The following is an 18,699-nucleotide window of genomic DNA, read 5'->3' on the forward strand; positions in this document are numbered from 1 at the left end:
TAAGCATGAAAAAACTGTCAAGCCTGAGGGTGCTGCCATGGTGGTTTTCTCTCTGGGGTAGAGGAAGGAAGGAGATAACCAAGCAGTCCTATCCCAGCTGCACTTCTGCAGTCAGGGAGGAGAAATGGTATCAGTTTCCCAGATCTGTAGAAACTCACTGGAAATATGGGAGAACATCCTTATTCCTATTTCACAACTGTAGCTGGGATGGTAGCTGTCTGGTTGCCTCACTCCCCAGCCAGTAAAATGCCATGGGACAGCCCCCAGGAGCTGCCAGTTGCCAGGCAGTAGGTGCAGATCTACCTGTGTTGAGCGCTGTGCTCTAGAAAACTGGATGGAAGATCTCTGCTGACACTTGATGTCCACTTTGAATTCTTTTTTTAGGTTGCACCCACAACAATCCCCTCATCTTCTCATAAATCTTTGGTAAAACAGCCATTATGAAAGCACCCCATCATTTGGTTGCCTACATATTAGACCCATTTGTAGAGACCCATTTTGGGAGCTACAGAGTCATACTATCTCCTTTTTTAAATGTCTGTATTTCAGAACCTTGTGTTATTCATTAGTAGTAAGGGTAAAAAGGTAATCCATCTTTAGGTAGAATTGGAATAAAGCCCTGAATATTATCCTGATAACTATTAACACACATGTTATTTGAGTTTACTTTAAATCTTGGGTTTTTTTTAAAGGGTTTCTTTAGTAATTCCAAGCTAACGTGGGCTCTGCACATACCACACATGCCTTGGTGCTTTAAATTTGTTTGTACAGCTGCGAAATTCTCAAATTAACTATCTGTCAAAAGAAGTAAAATATGGCCTGGAGACCAAGGAGATGAAATCCAAGCCACTGGGAGAAAATTACAAAATGGACTTCTGCAATATGAATCACCTTTTTACAGAATCACACTTGCTATAATAATAAACCTGCAGTTTTGAGGCCAGTGGGTCATTAGCCATAACACGGATAGTTTCAGCCATTTACTACTATACAAATCCCCAGCATTTATTAACATAACTGTCACTGAATCTCCCTGTCTCTTAAATCTGCTGGAATATAAATTTATTCGTAATGCAAATACCACATGATGTCCCACAGGTAGGTTTGAAGGCATAAAAATGGAATCACACCCTTCAGAAATGATCAGTATATTCCATTGTATCCACTCTGCTGCTAAACCCACATCCAAGATTTCAACGATTACATTTTTCCTGATGCTGTTTATAATTGCAAATTCACACAGTGGTATTATTTGTTATTTTTGATGGTCACAATAAATTCTGCACAAGGTATATTCCTTGGCTGTATTTCAAAATTATTTTTATTTCAGCCCATTTAGCACATTTTAAGAACTGAAGGCATCAAAAGTGACAGATTTTTTAAATATATAATATATAATAACATAAAGTTTCCTTCAGTCTTAAATCAGTCAGAATTTTAAGAACAGACCATGTAGCTATCCCATATCTTCTAATCTAAATCTATTTTAGTTATTAGTAAATTTCATGGATTAAAAAAAAAACATCTTGAGGGGGAAGGAATACGCAGAGGGCTGCAACTGAAAGACTAGTCTATAATGATTAGCACACTTCATGCCTAATGTAATTATTTTGTTTTCCATAGCAGCTAATAGGGTGGGTGGGAGTGGTGGCATTCACAGCATAATACTGTAAATTCAACAAGATAGTAAGAGCGGGGAGGCACAGCTAGCCAGAGACTTCCATGTTAGTGGTACAGTGAATCCCATTTTGGTTTTATCCAAGTTTAAAAGGAGCTGTCCAACATGCTGAAACTAGTGGGGGCTAGAGTCAGCACTTTGGATAGCTCTTTAGGAGTGTGAAATAAAACCAAAAGCACCCAAACATGGATGACATCAGCCATGTTTAGAAGGAGGAACTTAGAACAATTCTACCATTTTTTGTGGCAGTCCCATACTTCAGGTAATACAATTTTAGAAACAACTAAAAAGTAAGACTCTAAGGAACAGCCTGGTAAGGTTGATACAACTCCCTCCCTTCCACTTAACTCAAACACTGTCCATTCTATAATTTTTTGTGGGTTTTTCAGGCTATGTGGCCATGTTCTAGAAGAGTTTCTTCCTGACATTTTGCCAGCATCTGTGGCTGGCATCTTCAGAGAATGCGTGCCTAGAAAAAGTGGGCCTATATATACTTAATGAGCCTGGGAATGCAGGAGCGATTTGCATGTGTATTGTTCTGTGCTGATGGCAGGCCTTCAGAAATTTCTCTGAAGATGTCAGCCACAGATGCAAGTGAAGCATCAGGAATAAACTCTTCTAGAACATAGCCACATAGCCCGAAAAACCCACAAAAAACTATGGATGCCAGCCATGAAAACCTTCAACTTTACATTGTGCATTCTAACTAGCAATGACTGCTCTTTGTCTCAGGCACTGTTATTTCATGTCAAATGTTCTGTGGTCTCATTTTTCAACAAGCAGAGAGAGAGGGGAGGGGGCAGAATTCAACCTGGGACCTTCTCCATGTACAAAATGTGCTCTGCCACTTTATTACAGTCCAACCTCAAATGAGATGGTTCCCCAATGCATAAGATGCCACTCCACCTGCCAGCTTATCCCATTTGTACATGTTAGCTCACCGTGGGGTCAATTCAGTTTATCTACTTTACTGAAAATTAACAAAATAGGCAGGTATGGTATAGACAAATGACTCACTCTATGATGAACACACTCAAACCAATAATCACATGAAAAATAATCATAACAGCCACAGCTACCACATAGCAATTAAACAAATGAAAGATTCCCTATAGAAGCTTTAATATGTAGATTGCCAAAAAAAAAAAAATTAAGGCAGTGTCAGCATGGAAAAATGATTTTCAAACACAGAATCAGGATACACCAGATCCTTCAAATGGCTCAAACAAGGCAGCATGTTAGGTACTAATATAAAAGGATTTGAGGTTAGGTGTGTTTCCCAGTTAAGAGATGCAACAGCAAGAGAACAAAAAAGCATTATAGCACATGGAATCAAAACCAATGGAAACCCATTACAAAAAGAAACAAACCTCCGCATGGTCATACTAAACAGTGTCTTTTGTACTTGCAAAGTATTTCTTAAAGCCTATCTATCCAGAGAAGCAGCTTCAGGCAGTTCTGCAGTCAAAATCAAATGCATACCACATGATCTGTGAAAATTTCATGCCCCTAATATGAACTCACAGTTCTGCAGTTGCTATCCCAGATTGTTCACAATAGGGCCCTTTATTGTCTTGATATCAGGGGCTTCTGCATATTCCTCCTTCTGTGGGAACTATTTTCACTGCTTTACAAAATGGAAACAGTAGTGTTCAAATTGATTTTGACAGCACCACTACACTTTTGTACATTCCATCAGTATGAGAAAAGGATAATGATGAACCTCCTAATGCTCCTATAGCCTCTGAAAAGCTGGTCAGCAAGCAAAGAAAGATGTAAATGAAAACTTTTCCTCCCCTTCTTTACAACTGGAGAAAGAAGCACACTTAGGACCACACTAAGTGCCAGATGGTACTAATCTTACTGGCAGCAAACAGTCCTTAAAACATTAGTCACTCTAGATGAGTCACTGTGCAGATGAAATATGAGTGTCATCAAAGCTCTCCATAACTTTGAGAGATAATATTTTGTTCTCAATGGGCAAAACAACAAGCCCTCTGACCACTAGGAAACTCTATCAACACCCTTTTCAGTCTTGCCAACTTTTTTTTCTTTTGAAGGATTTATAAGAAGAAGAAGGAGAAAGAGGTAGCCTTCTTCCTTAAAAATGCTGAGACCAACAGCAGCGGTATGACAGTGGGGGGAGTGTCAGGAAGTGGCATTTTTAAAAGCCACTTCCACTGCCCCAGGAACACCAGACCAGCGACCAAGCCTGGAGGACACCAGCCTAGACCAGCCAGCTGAGATGAGCCCTCAGCCTGCCCAGAATCACCAGGGCAGAGACAGAGGCGCAGTAGCAGGGAGGGGTGCACCTTCATTTGCATCATCTGCATCCTCCTCCTGTTGGAGAGCAAAAACTAGAACCTGCCAGAGAACATTCCAGATGGTTAACATTACACCTGCCAGCCCCTCCTGCCACACAAGAAGGGGGAGCAGCCCCTGCTGCTGACAAACTCCAAATTCAAGGATTACCCCAACTCTGAAAAAGCCGCCTCCCAGTCCCAAAAGATATCGGCCAGCAGAGACTGATAGAAGACGATAGAGGGGATAGGAGCAACTTGGGGGGGGGGGGGGTTCCATGGCAAAGGATGACCAGATGTAGATCAGGGAGTGGCAATTTAGATTATGCAAGGTAAAGGAAGGTTTGGTGACTACAGAGAGAAAGACTGTTAAAAGAGAAGGCGAGATCAATGATTGAAAGCTATCTCGTCTTCAGTTCGCCCTGTCGCCCAAAATGGGCTGGAGATTGAACCAACCCAACCACAGAACCTTTCCCTGTTCCTGTGCAATGCCAGGCCAGTTAAAAATAAAACACATAATCCACAGTCTTCTCACAGAAGAGGAAACCGACCTGGCATGCTTCACAGAAACCTGGCTGGGAGATGACAGTGTCGTAACTTGGGCTCAAACCCTACCAGGCGGGTATTCTGTCAGTGATCACGTATGGGGAAGTGGGCAAGGGAGCGGAGTGGCCTTGGTCCATAAAAATAATCTTACATTGACCAGGGTACCTAAGAACTAAGGATAATTTGGGGATTCTGTTAGTATATGGTCCACCCTGTTGTCTAACAGACTCCCTAACCGAGCTGACACAATTGGTCTCAGAGTTGGTATTGGAGTTGCCTAGGCTGTTAGCTCTGGATGACTTCAACATTCCACTTGAGACCAGCTTGACAAAACTGGTATCCATGGCAGACATGGGTCTATCCCAGTTAGTCTCTGGGCCCACACACTGTGCGGGTCATACCCTCGATATGGTCTTTAGTACAGAACAGGAGTATCTGTGGGTGGGGGTAATTAATATCACTGCACTGTCATGGACGGATCATTTCCTAGTCACAATGGGACTGAAGGCCACTGTTCGCTCCATTGGGAGTGGAGGGCCCATTAGAATGGTCCTCCCATGAAGGCTAATGGAACCAATAGGATTCGAGAAAGCCCTAGAGAGATTAATGGTTGGTAACACCGGCGATCCTGTCGAAGACTTGGTCGACACTTGGAATAGTGATTTGACCAAGGCTATTGACACAATCGCTCCCAAGTGTCCTTTCCAGCCCATTGCTAATCAGCAACCAGGGTACACAAAAGAACTTAGAAATATGAAGCAGCCTGGACAACGACTAGAGCACCACTGGCGGAAAAGTCAACTCTTATCTGACAAGACACGCCATAGGAAATTTCTTTATTCCTATGGAGTGTCAATATGTGCAGCGAAGAAATCCTTCTCCTTTTCACATATTGCATCTGCAAATTCCCATCCAGGAGAATTGTTCAGGGTGGTAAGGGAACTCACCACCCAGAACTCATTATTAGACTCCACACCAGCCTGCTGTGATGTGTTTAATAACTATTTTGCAGATAAAATCTCTCAAATAAGAGCCGACTTGGACGCCAGTATTATAACAGAATAGACTAGTGAGGTGGCCAGCAACTCTGTGAATGAGATTAAACTGGATCAGTTTGAGTCTGTGAGTACCAAGGACATGGACAAAGTCCTTGGTAGCGTGAAGAGGGCAGTGTGCTCCCTCGATCCTTGCCCTTCATGGTTGGTTGTCCAGGGAGGAGACGTTATATTGAAATATGTTATCAATGCATCTCTCAGTGAAGGTCAATTGCCACTTACTTAAAGGAACCAGTCGTGCGACTGCTCCTGAAGAAACCTTTCTTAGATCCACTGGAAATGAACAATTACAGACCAGTCTCACATCTCTCATTTTTGAGCAAGGTAATCAAGAGAGTTGTTGCCCATCTACTCCAAGTGGTTTTGGATGAAAACGGTTATCTAGATCCATTTCAGACAGGCTTTAGTACAGGATATGGAGTTGAGACTGACATCGTCACCTTGGCTGATGATCTTCGTCTAGGTATTGACAGGGGAAGCGTGATCCTGTTGGTACTTTTAGACCTCTCATCAGCCTTTTATACTATTGATCACGACATCCTCGTGGAGAGCCTAAGAGAGTTAGATGTTGGAGGCACGGCATTGCAGTGGTTCAAATCCTGTCTCTTAGGCAGGTTCCAAAGGGTGATGCTTGGGGACAGTTACTCTTCAAAAAGAGAGCTCAAATTTGACATCCCTCAGGGTGCCATCCTGTCCCCAATGTTATTCAACATATATATGAAGCTGCTGGGAGAGATAATCCGGAGACATGGGGTGCAGTGGTATCAGTATGCTGATTTCACTCAAATATATCTCTCCTTGCCTTGAACCACAGTCTAGACCAAAGACGGTATCTCTACTCTCAATGAATGTCTTAAAGTGGTAATGGCCTGAATGATGAAAAACAGACTGAAACTAAGTCCAGATAAAACTGAGGTACTTGTTGTCGGACCCACTAATCCAGGTATAAGGATAAGTCAACTGGTCCTAGATGGGGTCACACTCCCCTTAAAGGACTGTGCTCGCAGTCTGAGAATACTCCTAGATTCATTGCTTCTGATGTCAAATCAGGTAAATGCGACAGTCAGGAGTGCTTACTATCAGCTCCAGCTGATACGCCAGCTGCATCCTTTCGTGGAGCAGAGGGATCTGGAAACTGTAGTGCATACGCTGGTAACCTCACGACTTGACTTTTGCAATGCAGAAGACCCTTGTGCCTAGTCTGGAAACTTCAATTATTCCAAAATATGGCAGCCAGAGTAGTCACTGGGCCAACTAGATGAGACCACATTACTCCTATTTTAAAATCTCTTCACTGGCTGCCTATTAGTTTCCAGGCACAGTACAAGGTGTTGGTTGTGACCTTTAAAGTCCTACATGGCTTAGGTCCAGCCTATTTGTGGGATTGCCTCCTTCCGTACAATCTGCCCCACACACTCAAGTCCTCTGAAAAAAAAACTTCTTTACCCAATAAAGACCAGGTTGACAGCAGTTACCCAGGGGGCCTTCTCATTAGCTGCTCCCAAATTATAGAATGGCCTGTCAGAGGAGATCTAGAATATCACCAGTCTTGACAGCTTCAAAAGGGCTGTCAAGACTGATCTCTTCCGACAGGTCTTCCCTGAATAATTCACCCATCTTCCATGGACACAGATTATAATAGAGATTACCCAAATTGCCCCCCTTATCTCTGATTGGCTTGATTATTGACTGTTTTAATTGTTTTAAGGTTTATGATGTTTTTAGTGTGATACAGTTGGGGGGGAGGGAAGTAGTGGAATGCATTTTAATGTACATTGTATCTTTTATTGTATTTTGTTTGATGTTGTGAGCCGCCTCGATCCTGTGGGAGAGGTGGCATATAAATAAAAGAAAATATTTTATTATTATTTATTTAAATAAAAAATGGCAAAAGTAAAAGCATATAAATCTGTCATTTTGACCCAACCACACCTCTTCAATGTTACCTACCCCATCTTTTTAAAAAAATCTTCACGCAACTCCACCACACACAAACCATGATTAAGTCTACAATATGCCCTTCATATGTAGATAAGACAACCACTTAACAGACAAAAGGTGGAAGACGGAGGTGTACAAGCAACATGTTTCATGGTTTTGTCTAAGACAACTTCAAACTAACTCTGAAACACAACATGTTGCCTATCCTAAATTTAGTACCTATTTTGCCTGAGAAGAGCAGATCTTGTTAAGCAAACATCAGTTTAGCTATCTAACATGTAATTATATTTTTGTTCTGAACACATAATCAGAAACTTAAAGGTTTGCTTGCAGGGCCAGCATTTAAATAGAAAAAAGAAAAGACAAACGAAATATCACCTCAGTGATAGAGCTGGCTTGCCTCCCAGATCAGTTCCATGTATTGGTGGATATACACCACTAAAGAACTTCTGGTAAATACCATGTCAACAAAAGCAAACTCAGGAGTAGTGTCTCAGTGACACATGGCACATATCCACATGATCCAGGCAGCTTACATCATAAGGTAACACATGGTTCTGATGCCACAAAGAAGTAATAATTTTCTAGTAGTGACACCTTTGAGAAAGCCTTTCAATCATCCCTGAGATGCTTCCAAATGAATGATTTTTCTATTGTTGTGGATAAGAGATACAACATCATACTCAACAACCCTTGGTTACATAACAACTGTGCTACAACAGTAAGAACAAGGTCAGCCCTACACACAGTGTTAATTGCAGTGAAGAAAAAGATAACAACTCTTAGGTGGCCTAAGCATGGAAGCTGACGAGAGTAGCAGTTGAACCTTACTTCAACACTGGCAACCGGATAGGATGCTCCACTGGCCTCAGGCAGCAGGGTAGTTTAGGGGTCCCAAGACAAGTTGAATGGATAAACACACCTCTGTCATTAACACAGGGAAAGAGCTGGAAAAGTCATGAGAAACAGCTGGAAGGTTACCACTGTTATCCCCCCAGCATCTCCTCCCTAAAATGGTTGCTTCGCTCTGTCTAAAGGTAGGGCTAATTTTACATCTCCATTGGCCATATATTTCAGATATAGGGAATTGGAGTACAAGGTGACCCAATGCACCATAATTTAGATCTCTCTCTCTCTCTTTCTGACTTTTTTTTTCTCTCTGTCTCTTTCTCTTTGTTGCTCCTAGCTAGTTGAAATTGCAGATTGAAAAAGCCATCTCCATTGACAGTGGCAGATTCCTAAATTAGCAATTGCTGCACAGAATCAAGCATAAATCAGTACTGCTTCTCCCAAGGCCTGCTTTTCATGCTTTTAGCCCTAAAGTCATATAGTCAGAATTATAGGAACACACCACCTTGGTTGATTTGAGTCAGTTTTATGAAACTGACTCCCTTTTTGCTGCTCGTATAATTAAAAAGAGCCTGTGTATGAAACCCTAACCTAGTCATGAAGAACTTTCAGAAGTTCACTGTGTGCATAATAAATTCTTAATAGGTATCTGAAGATGTTTGACTTGGCCCCATTCCAAACACAGGGCCCCAATTATTTTGGAAATGCATGTAGGAGTACAATGATGGTGCTTTAATTCATTTGTGGAAATGAAATAAAGCCAGTGATTGACATTGTATTCAGAGGGAGAAGGAAATCTGACCCATACACTGGGTTACAAGGAGATACCTGACTTATACTCCCCTTCTCTCCAATTCTTTCTCTCTTTTTTCCCCCTGGCTTTCCCTAGTCTTTCTGCCTCTCCCTGCCTCATCTGCACCCTGACTAATGTCTCCACAGTGACTCTAGCAGCTACTTCAATTTTTAAAAATCAATTAGCACCTTCATATATATATATATATATATATATATATGATCCCAGAAGGCTTTATCTATTTTCATAGCATCTGAAGTGTCTAAGGGCCCAGCTGACTACCTGCCATATAAGCTGTCTTCAAAGTAACAGCTGGATGGAAGCCACGCTGTACTTCTAGATTTCTGTGCAGCTCCATGGTAGCACATATATTATGAATACAGTGGGGGGTAATGGTCCAGGAGAGTATTGTGGAATCCTTACTATGCTAAATTTCATACTCTACTATTCTCATATAATATTACTTGGCACCAGGACTCATATATTCCAGAGATGGAGCCTGGAATACACTCCTTTAGACAGGGAATTACAATGTGAAAGCGGGGGGGGGGGGGGGGGGGTGATAGCCATAAAACCTGGTAATGACACAAAGCTATTACACTGCCATTTCTTCACATTCTTACACTGCAGAATGCGAAATAACACACACACACACACACATTACATAGTTTTTAAGTGAGGTTTTCTAATCTCATTCACATAACTTCCACAGCACTCTGAGAAAGTAAGTGACTTCTTGAAATCCAAAAACTGCCAGTGAATAGGGAACTCAAACCTTTCTATGTCTCAAATTCCAGCACAGAAAAAGCACAAAGACATACTAAGGCTCAGGAGGACAAGAATAATTCATTTAACCACTGCTCTATATAACCAGGCAGATCATTTCATCTCCTGATTTATTTATTTTTTGATCAAAGGGCTTATCAGACTATAGCATAATGTAGTAGACAGGCAATATTAAAGCTGAATCAGCTATTCTCTATGCTGAAATTTAAAGAAGAAACTAGTATCAGGAGGGGTGTAGAAGTTTTCTTGAATACACAGCACTTAAACTATGTGCATATTCACCTTTTAAAAAAATGCTTTGACTTTATTGATTAACCTTATCACTGCTGCTTCTGTCTCAGCTCATTTTCTCCTGGTTGTTTCTTTGTAATGTCTTAGCAATAATTTAATATGTAGTACAGGCACAACTGTAATTTGCATGTTGGACTAGAGCTCTGGAGACCAGAGTTCAAATCCTGGGCAAGTCACACTCTCTCAGCCTCAGAGGAAGGCAAAGCAAACATTCTCTGAACAAATCTTGCCATGAAAACCCTATGATAGGTTTGCCTTGAGGTTTCATAAATCAGAAACAACTTGAAGGCCCACAACAAACAAACAAACAAACAAAAATGTATAATCTGGAAGAACCATGTGGCAGAGCAAATCATGTTACGTGTTCAATTCCTTCTCCTTCTGTTTTGAAAGGATCTCAGATAAATTACTTGACTCAGATAAATTAATAAGCAGTGTTCTGTCACTGCTTAGAGTACACAATACTGGACTAGAGGAACAATAGTATAACTCAGTATTAGAGGGGCCAGACTTGTCACAAGGCAAAGTGAGAGTCCAGCAACAGATGCTGAGAAGGCAGTAGCAATGACCACTCCCCAGATGATTCCTCATCTCTTCTCTTCCACTGGAGGAAAAACTGTGTATGCTGGGCCCCAAAACTAGTGTTTGACTTCACAGTGTTGTAGCATTACCAGCATTTATACAAGTATGGCTGTTTGTATTTGCTATGCCGAAAGTGCTGGCTGAATAAGGACCTGTCAGGGGGAGGGGGGGGGGGGAATACCAAGGAAGGAAAGGCTTTGCAAGTGACTGAAAGCAATTCTTTCTTTCACTCTGAAATGAGTCTCCAGGGAAAATGATACAAACTTGACAGACAACTCAAGAATGTGCAATTGGGTGGCAGGTGGCACTGGAAAATTTTCGCCATCCACTAGTGTGACCACTGGGTCAGGGACGTAGCCAGGATTTTAGGAGGGGGGGGGGGGTCCAGACTAAGTGCCACCATTATAATGGGGCTTGGGCACAGAGGCGCAGCAGCACACACCATTCATTTTTCTAATGGAAGGGGGGGTCTGGACCCCAAGAACCCCCCCCCCCCCGGCTACGTCCCTGACTGGGTTACACAGGATTCTTCTCCTGTCTCATCCGAAATATGCAGAAAAATGTCTTGAGTTCTCTCAGGCTGGGATCTAAAAAAACTTATTTTAATTTTTTTAAAAATAGCTATATTTTTAACAAAAGTTTTAAAAAACAATTAAACAAGTAATTCAGTTAAAAAGCACATATTTTAAAACAGTTAAAACATTTAAATTATTTAAAAGATAGAAGGAAAAACACAGCACAGCACTTTCAAACACCCTACTCTCAAATAATTTAAGAATCAAAAGCCTGCCTAAATAAAAAGGTCTTTGCTTGTCAACAGAAAGAGAAGAGAAAGGAGACCAGGCAAACCTTCTGCAGAATTTCAAAACCCAAGTCCCATCCAAGTAGAAGGCATTTGGTGAATGAGATAGTATTTGGTAAATTGATTCACAAGGAGTATCAAAGAGAGAATAAGTATTGTTTGCCTCTATTCAACAACTTTGTGAAAACTTATGAACACTTTCAGCTCCACATTATAATTAGCTCTGGAATGCAGTAAATGATTTTCATCTCAAGTGGTGTGGGACAGAATAATAGAACTCTTAAGTCTCTATTTGGAGAAGCAATGTGGTGTATTGGTTTGAGCTTTGGACTATGACTCTGGAGATCAGGGTTTGATACCCTGCTCAGCCATACAAACCCATTGGGTGACCTTGGGTAAGTCACACACTGTCATCCACAGAAAACCCTGTGATAGGTTCACCTCAGAATCGTCATAAATTGGAAATGACTAGAAGGCCCACAAAAGCAAAGAAGTCGCTATCTGCTTTTCTAGGACATTGTTTGTTTGTTTTCCCTGTTGGATCATGACCTGAAACTTGAATAAGACCTGAATAAGGTTTGCTGAAACTTGCATCATTGGCATCCCAACCACCTTTGTGGCTGGGCAGATAGAAGAATGAAGGAGAGGGATAGAAAGTAAAGACAAAACCATATAAATTTACCATCATGGCTAGAAAAATGGAAGACTGCTGTTTTTATTAAAAAAAACTTTCTGACTGCTGATTATTATAACATTTACCTTTCCAAATTTGTTCACCTCGATGCAGTTTTCTTTAAATTTCTCCTGTAAAGTCTCTGCTAGCCGACAGAGCAAAGCACCATTATCCAATTTCTCCATGAAGGTTTCAGCTGTTATTTCTTTTCCTGAAATGAAATGAAAATAATAACAATCATCATTAGCTCTGAAAAAATACTCACTATATGAGAAGCCACTGATGTATTGCTAATCTGGGTTTGTGGTTGCTCCTTGTCAAAGAACCTAGTGCCATATTATAAATGCATACCCACACCAGTTATTGAAAATAAACCTAGGAGCATTTTTGGAAGAACTTTATGGGTCACAACAGGTGAATAAAAGTGGAATAATATTGTGAAGTTGAAGGCTTTCATGGCTGGCATAGTTTTTTTGTGGGTTTTTCAGGCTATGTGGCCATGTTCTAGAAGATTTTCTTCCTGATGTTTTGCCAGCATCTGTGGCTGGCATCTTCAGAGAATGCTTGCCTGGCAAAAGTGGGTATATATACACTGTGTGAGCCTGGGAATGCAGGAGTGATTTGCATGTGTATTGTTCTGTGCTGATGGCAGGCCTCAGGCTGAGAGGCTAATGCAAAAGAGGATTAATGTCTGCTAATTGGTGATCAATTATCTGCTGGGAAAGCTCCTGACTCTGAGTGGTTTCCCATTTGCATTTGCTGAGTCCTTATTTTGCTATTCCTCAGGACTGGTAGCCAAATTTTGTTCACTTTAAGAGTTTCTTCTTTCCGGTTGAAATTATACAGATGTTTGTGGATTTCAATGGCTTCCCTGTGCATCCTGACATGGTAGTGGTTGGCATGGTCCAGAATTTCAGTGTTTTCAAACAGTATTTTATGCTCAGGATGGTTTGTGGCATGTTCTGCCAGTGCTGATTTTTCTGGCTGGCCCAGTCTGCAGTGTCTCTCGTGTTCCTTGATTCTTATTTGCACACTGCATTTGGTGGTCCCTATGTAGACTTGTCCGCAGCTGCATGATATGCGGTAAACTCCTGTGGTTGTGAGAGGCTCTCTCTGGTCCTTGGCTGAGCGAAGCATTTGCTTGATTTTCTTCGTCCGTTTGTAAACCATTTGTAGGTTGTGCTTCCTCACCACTTTGCAAATGCAAATGAGAAACCACTCAGAGTCAGGGGCTTTCCCAGCAGATAATGATCACCAATTAACAGACACTAATCCTCTTTTGCATTATCCTCCCAGCCTGAGGCCTGCCATCAGCACAGAACAATACACATGCAAAATCACTCCTGCATTCCCAGGCTCACACAGTATATATATACCCACCTTTTCCAGGCAAGCATTCTCTGAAGATGCCAGCCACAGATGCTGGTAAAATGTCAGGAAGAAAATCTTCTAGAACATGGCCACATAGCCTGAAAAACCCACAAAAAACTATGGAATAATATTATTTGAACTGTGGTTTCCAGCTTTATTGATGAGATGAGATATGCCCCATGTGTTCTCCTCCCACTTCCCATTCTTTTTTATATTGGGATGATCCATTTTGCTTCTGGTTTTAAGCAAACCACTGTCCCCTTAGAAATTATTTATTCATTTGCTTAAAGTATTTAAGCTACTCCTGCAAAAACCACAGTCAACATGACCACAAATGCAGGAAGCATGGAATACAACAAAACACAAAAAATTTAACTTGAGGCTGTTTCACACTATACAGTTACAGCAGTATATTCCACTTTCAATGGCATTGTAATATCCTATGGAATCCCTGGATTTGTAGTCCATGGAGAGATTCTTCGAATTCTATGCCAGTATACTAGTTCCTTACCAAATTACAAACCACAGGATTCCATAGGGTGCAGTTATGGAACTTAAGAGTGGAATCGTTTCACTCTGACTTTGTAGAATGAAATGATTTTTTGTGTGTGTGTGCTAGAAAGACTAGAATATTGGCATCAGATATACTCAACAGAATATGTTGTGTTAATCTTCTTATTAGCACATAACATGCTGAATGTACTTCAAAAAGTGTTTCCCTATAGAATTGAAGACATATTGACAGAGGGAGGGGTGTTCTTTAGATACTGGGGCTGGATTTGGGTTCTAAGCCATTTGGGTTTTAAAGGTAAGGCCCAGCACCTGGAGTTGTGTCCAGAAGTAAACTGGAAGCCACTGCAGAATTGGCATAAAATGATTTCAACTAGGTAAACTAGTTAGGATTCCATCAGCAGCATTCTACACTAGCTGGAAGTACGAAAGGTTTTTTTCCAGGAGGTTTTAAGGACAGCTTCATGTACAACTGTTACTACAATTCAAGATGTAAATCTTTATGTTATTTTCCTCACAGACAACAGTGAATACATGGCTTGGGCCTGAGTTACTTGAGGGAACTCCCCTCCCTGCATAATCCACCCCACACTCTCAGAATAACTGGAAAGAACCAACTAGAATTACAACCAACTAGATTAGTTTCAACTTCCCAAAGAACCTTTACTGTAGTGGCTCCAAAATTATGGAATGGCCTCCCAGAAGAGACCCGTCTTATTACCTCCTTGGATGCTTTCAGGAAGGTAATTAAGACGAATCTCTTCTGGCGAGCTTATCCACCTGACTTCATATAAGAAATACTGTTCCCTCCTCCTTGAATCTGTAAATTTTCATCCCACTGTCGATTTTGATAGAACACGTTTTAATGGAATTAGTAGTTAAATCTTACTGAAATTTATTGTTATGTTTTGTATATTTTAATAAGTTGTAATCCTGCCTCGATCCACCTGGGAGAGGCAGGAAAATATAAATAAAATTTTTATTATTATATTATTACTATTAATAATTTCTCCAACATTTTTCTGCTGAATGAAAACACAAAGATTTCTGTGCAGTTCCTGATTGCTGTGTCTGCTTAAAGAAGTTGTTCAAGGAATTACTTTGTACAGAGATACGTTTTGCACAGGGAACAGTACCTCCTGGGCAAAATACTCTGTTTCCTATGCACAAAGCCCATTCTCTATGCAAAAAATTGTTTTCTGTAAAGAAAACCCATGCCAGAAACAAAGCATGGTTCTGAGTAAGGAAATGAAACATTGTATTCCTGCCATTCCTATTATAATTTAATCAGAAGGTTACAAGTGCATGGCCATACTGTCCCTACCCAAGAAAAGTTACCTCTAATGCAATAGCTGGAACTGTTGTGTGACACTTTGGATCACTCAAGCCGTGAAGTTTGCTAATGATAAAGCTGGGTCAAGGAATACCCCCAAGCTACATGCCTACTGTGTTTCCCCGAAAATAAAAAATACCCATAAAATAAGCCGTAGCAGGATTCCTAAACATTTTGTGCAATATAAGCCATACCCCGAAAATAAGACATAGTGATAGGCATGGCTGTGCACTCTACTGGTGCAAGGAGGTAAAGAAGACTGCTACCATGTTTCCCTGAAAATAAGACATCCCATGAAAATAAGCCATAGTGTGTCTTCTTGAGGAAAAATAAATATAAGACAGTGTCTTATTTTCAGGGAAACATGGTATCAGATTACATCATCAATATTTATGCATGACATAGCTCTCTCCAAATCCTCCATTTTGTTGGATTAATTATTGGAATAGAGACTGAATTTAACCAGAGATAGAGAAAGTATTGTCTAACGGTCACATGCTATCCTCCAAGGTTTTTTGATGACCCTCAATGACAGTGCAATGCTTTTCTGTCAAAAAGGGTGAAGTGCTCTTCCTGGAAGTGCTCAAGATGGGCAATATCCCTAAAATAACTCACAGAACCCTCCTGCACTATTTGACATTTTAAAAACCCCAGTTTTTCACAACCAGAACTGCATTTTCTGTACATATCAAATTTTGTTTTTTCTCATTTTTTTCCCATGCCAGCTTTAAACTATGGTCAATGGTATTCTGCTTTCTTCTGAAAAATTGTTTGAACACAATAGTTTAAAAACAGAAAACAAATTGTTTCATCTTGTTCTCTGGTTGCAATGTGAGGGCAGAAAGAACATTCAAGCTCAAATTTTATTGCAATTCATATATTGTAGCACAAACCCCTCACTTCTAGCTATGTCTACACTCAAACACACACAAAAAATACCAATTCAAAATAAAATATTGCAGTCTCAGTCCCATGTATAAAAAAATGAGAGATGCAGAAGAAACAAACCTGTTAACATGGCAGAACAAAAATACAAATGAGTTTGGCTAGAGAAATAACATGAAACAAAACCAGCTGTGGCTCTTACTAAAGATGTTATTCTCTTAGCAATTCTGGATGATTCACATACTGTGGCTTGTTACCATAACATTTTACTTATAAAACTTTAAGTGGCTTGGACTCTGCATAGGCATGTAAATCTTTGCTTATTTCATTCTCACATGTAAGAAAAGATAGTTTCAAAAACGTTGTTTCCACTGGGCAGGACTACAAGTGTTTTTGTACATCTTTCAATATTTTTTTTTACACTTTGGGAATTTCCTAGTCAAAAAAAATATTTGTGCGAAAAGGCCTCAAGGCTTTTTGCAACCCCACCCCCAATGGCTAGCATTCCGTCAGTAAAATACAGCAATATAGATCCAACTTAGGCCTGCATGTGTTTCCTTTTTAATCATTGCAGAGCATGGAATTCATTACCTCCCTCTTGCAAAAACCATCCACCCAAGGTTCACTGTTTTCCTGTGTTCCACGCTCAACATAGTCATGTACTGACCAAGGGAGGGCAGAGAGCAGCGAGCTATGCTCTGCTAGCCAGATGCATGTCAATGCAGGGACCCCATGGGAGCTCTCTGGTGTCCTTTGGTGCTCTCAGAGGATGATATCACTGTGAGTCCAGCTATCAGAATATAGAAGGATAGTCCTTGGCTGTCACCCTTCAGCCACTACATGGCTGTGGTGGTGGTGGTGGTGTGTGTGTAGGAACACAGTGTATGTCAGGGAATGGTGAGGCTGGGGAGACATAGCTCTGCCTAGTATAACTTCACAGTATGTCTCCTTGATGCAGGAGCTTGGTCAGTTTTGGGAACAAAAAACAAATACATTATTTCTCCCACAAAAATATTGGGGTTTGTGCAAATACAGATTTATTTAACACACACATGCAAAGTTTTTTATGCAATGCATTTTTCACAGAAAGTTTCAAAAATGCAAAATAGTTCATGGATGTTGACCATTTTCTCAAAGGGATATCTTGAAATGTGTTATGATATCTTTTGTCATCAGAGGTGAAAAAACGTATGAGTATTCTTTGTATGTGTAACTCTGTACTGTAGCATTCCAGTTCTGGGCACTACAATTCGAAAAGGATGTTGAGAAGCTGGAGCATGCCCAGAGGAGAGCTACCAAAATTTTGAAGGCCTGGAAACCATGCCCTATAAGGAGAGACTTAGGGAGCTGGGAATATTTAGCTTGGAGAAGAGAAGGTTAAGAGGTGATATGAATGTAGGTACATGCATTAATATTCATCAAGTCATGAAGAAATTAAGGTAGTTCTTTGGATTGTACAATACTCACATGAGGGATGTGTGGGCCTCCATTTGTTCATGGACTTCAGCTCACATCAACCTTACTGAGCAAAGCCAGCTGTGAGGAGTCATGGGAAGTGAAGTCCAACAACATCTGGAGAAGGACACATTTCCCCTGTTCCTGGTTCAATAGCTGTTGTTGGATAAGATGAAGAATCAACACCCCTTTTCTCCTTCTAAAGGCATTTGTAGGGTAAAAAATTGATCCACTACTTGATTGATTGATGTTAATCATTTAAAAAGTTAACATTAAAATATTGAGTGAGTTGGTGAGTAAGTGGTGAAACAATGTCCAGGAAGAAGCCAGAAGACTTTCTGCAGACCTTAGGCCGCAGGAATAAAAGGTAATCCAATTATCTTTTAAATGAATTATTAAATTTTAACCATGACTGGAATAAGATGTAGTGTCCCAAGCCTCTCCTCACATAATTTGTCAGTTGGAAATTGTGGGAAGAAGTTGTTGCAAACAGCCATGGAGATTGCCATCTGTTTCACCCTGATCATTTAAACCCATCAACACAATGCTTTCTAAATATTTTACTGCTTATTTTAAAATGGGTAGGAGGTAAATACTTCTCTTTCAACTAAAAACGCATGATCTATTGCTTCCCAGGCTCCCATTGGTATCACCTTTCTGTTCTTACTCAGCACCAGAGACCTGTTGAACAGTATGGTGCTTTTGTGGGTGTGGGGGGAGCCTCAGCTTATCAGGAATGCCCAGGTAAGTGCCTGTTTCACATATTTGATAAAAAACAGAAGGAGAGGATTATAGCACATTGAATGAAGGTCCTCCTGGTGGCAGTGGGTATCCAGTGGCATTGATGGG

The 18,699-nt window shown here is 40.7% G+C and overlaps 1 protein-coding gene across 3 annotated transcripts in view; it reads right to left on the reverse strand.

Moving 5' to 3' along the window:
* The window catches only part of GAS2 (growth arrest specific 2), a 156,535-nt gene that overhangs the window by 101,111 nt on the left and 36,725 nt on the right, over positions 1–18,699 (reverse strand). For all 3 annotated transcript variants that reach the window (XM_089521345.1, XM_089521343.1, XM_089521344.1), the window contains one exon: positions 12,383–12,507. In XM_089521345.1, coding sequence (XP_089377471.1) covers positions 12,383–12,507 — 125 coding nt within the window. The remainder of the gene's footprint in view (positions 1–12,382; positions 12,508–18,699) is intronic.

Source organism: Sceloporus occidentalis, unplaced genomic scaffold (genome assembly GCF_023333645.1).
Source record: "Sceloporus occidentalis isolate IW3139 unplaced genomic scaffold, rSceOcc1.0.p SCAF_4, whole genome shotgun sequence".
Lineage (NCBI taxonomy): Eukaryota > Metazoa > Chordata > Lepidosauria > Squamata > Phrynosomatidae > Sceloporus > Sceloporus occidentalis.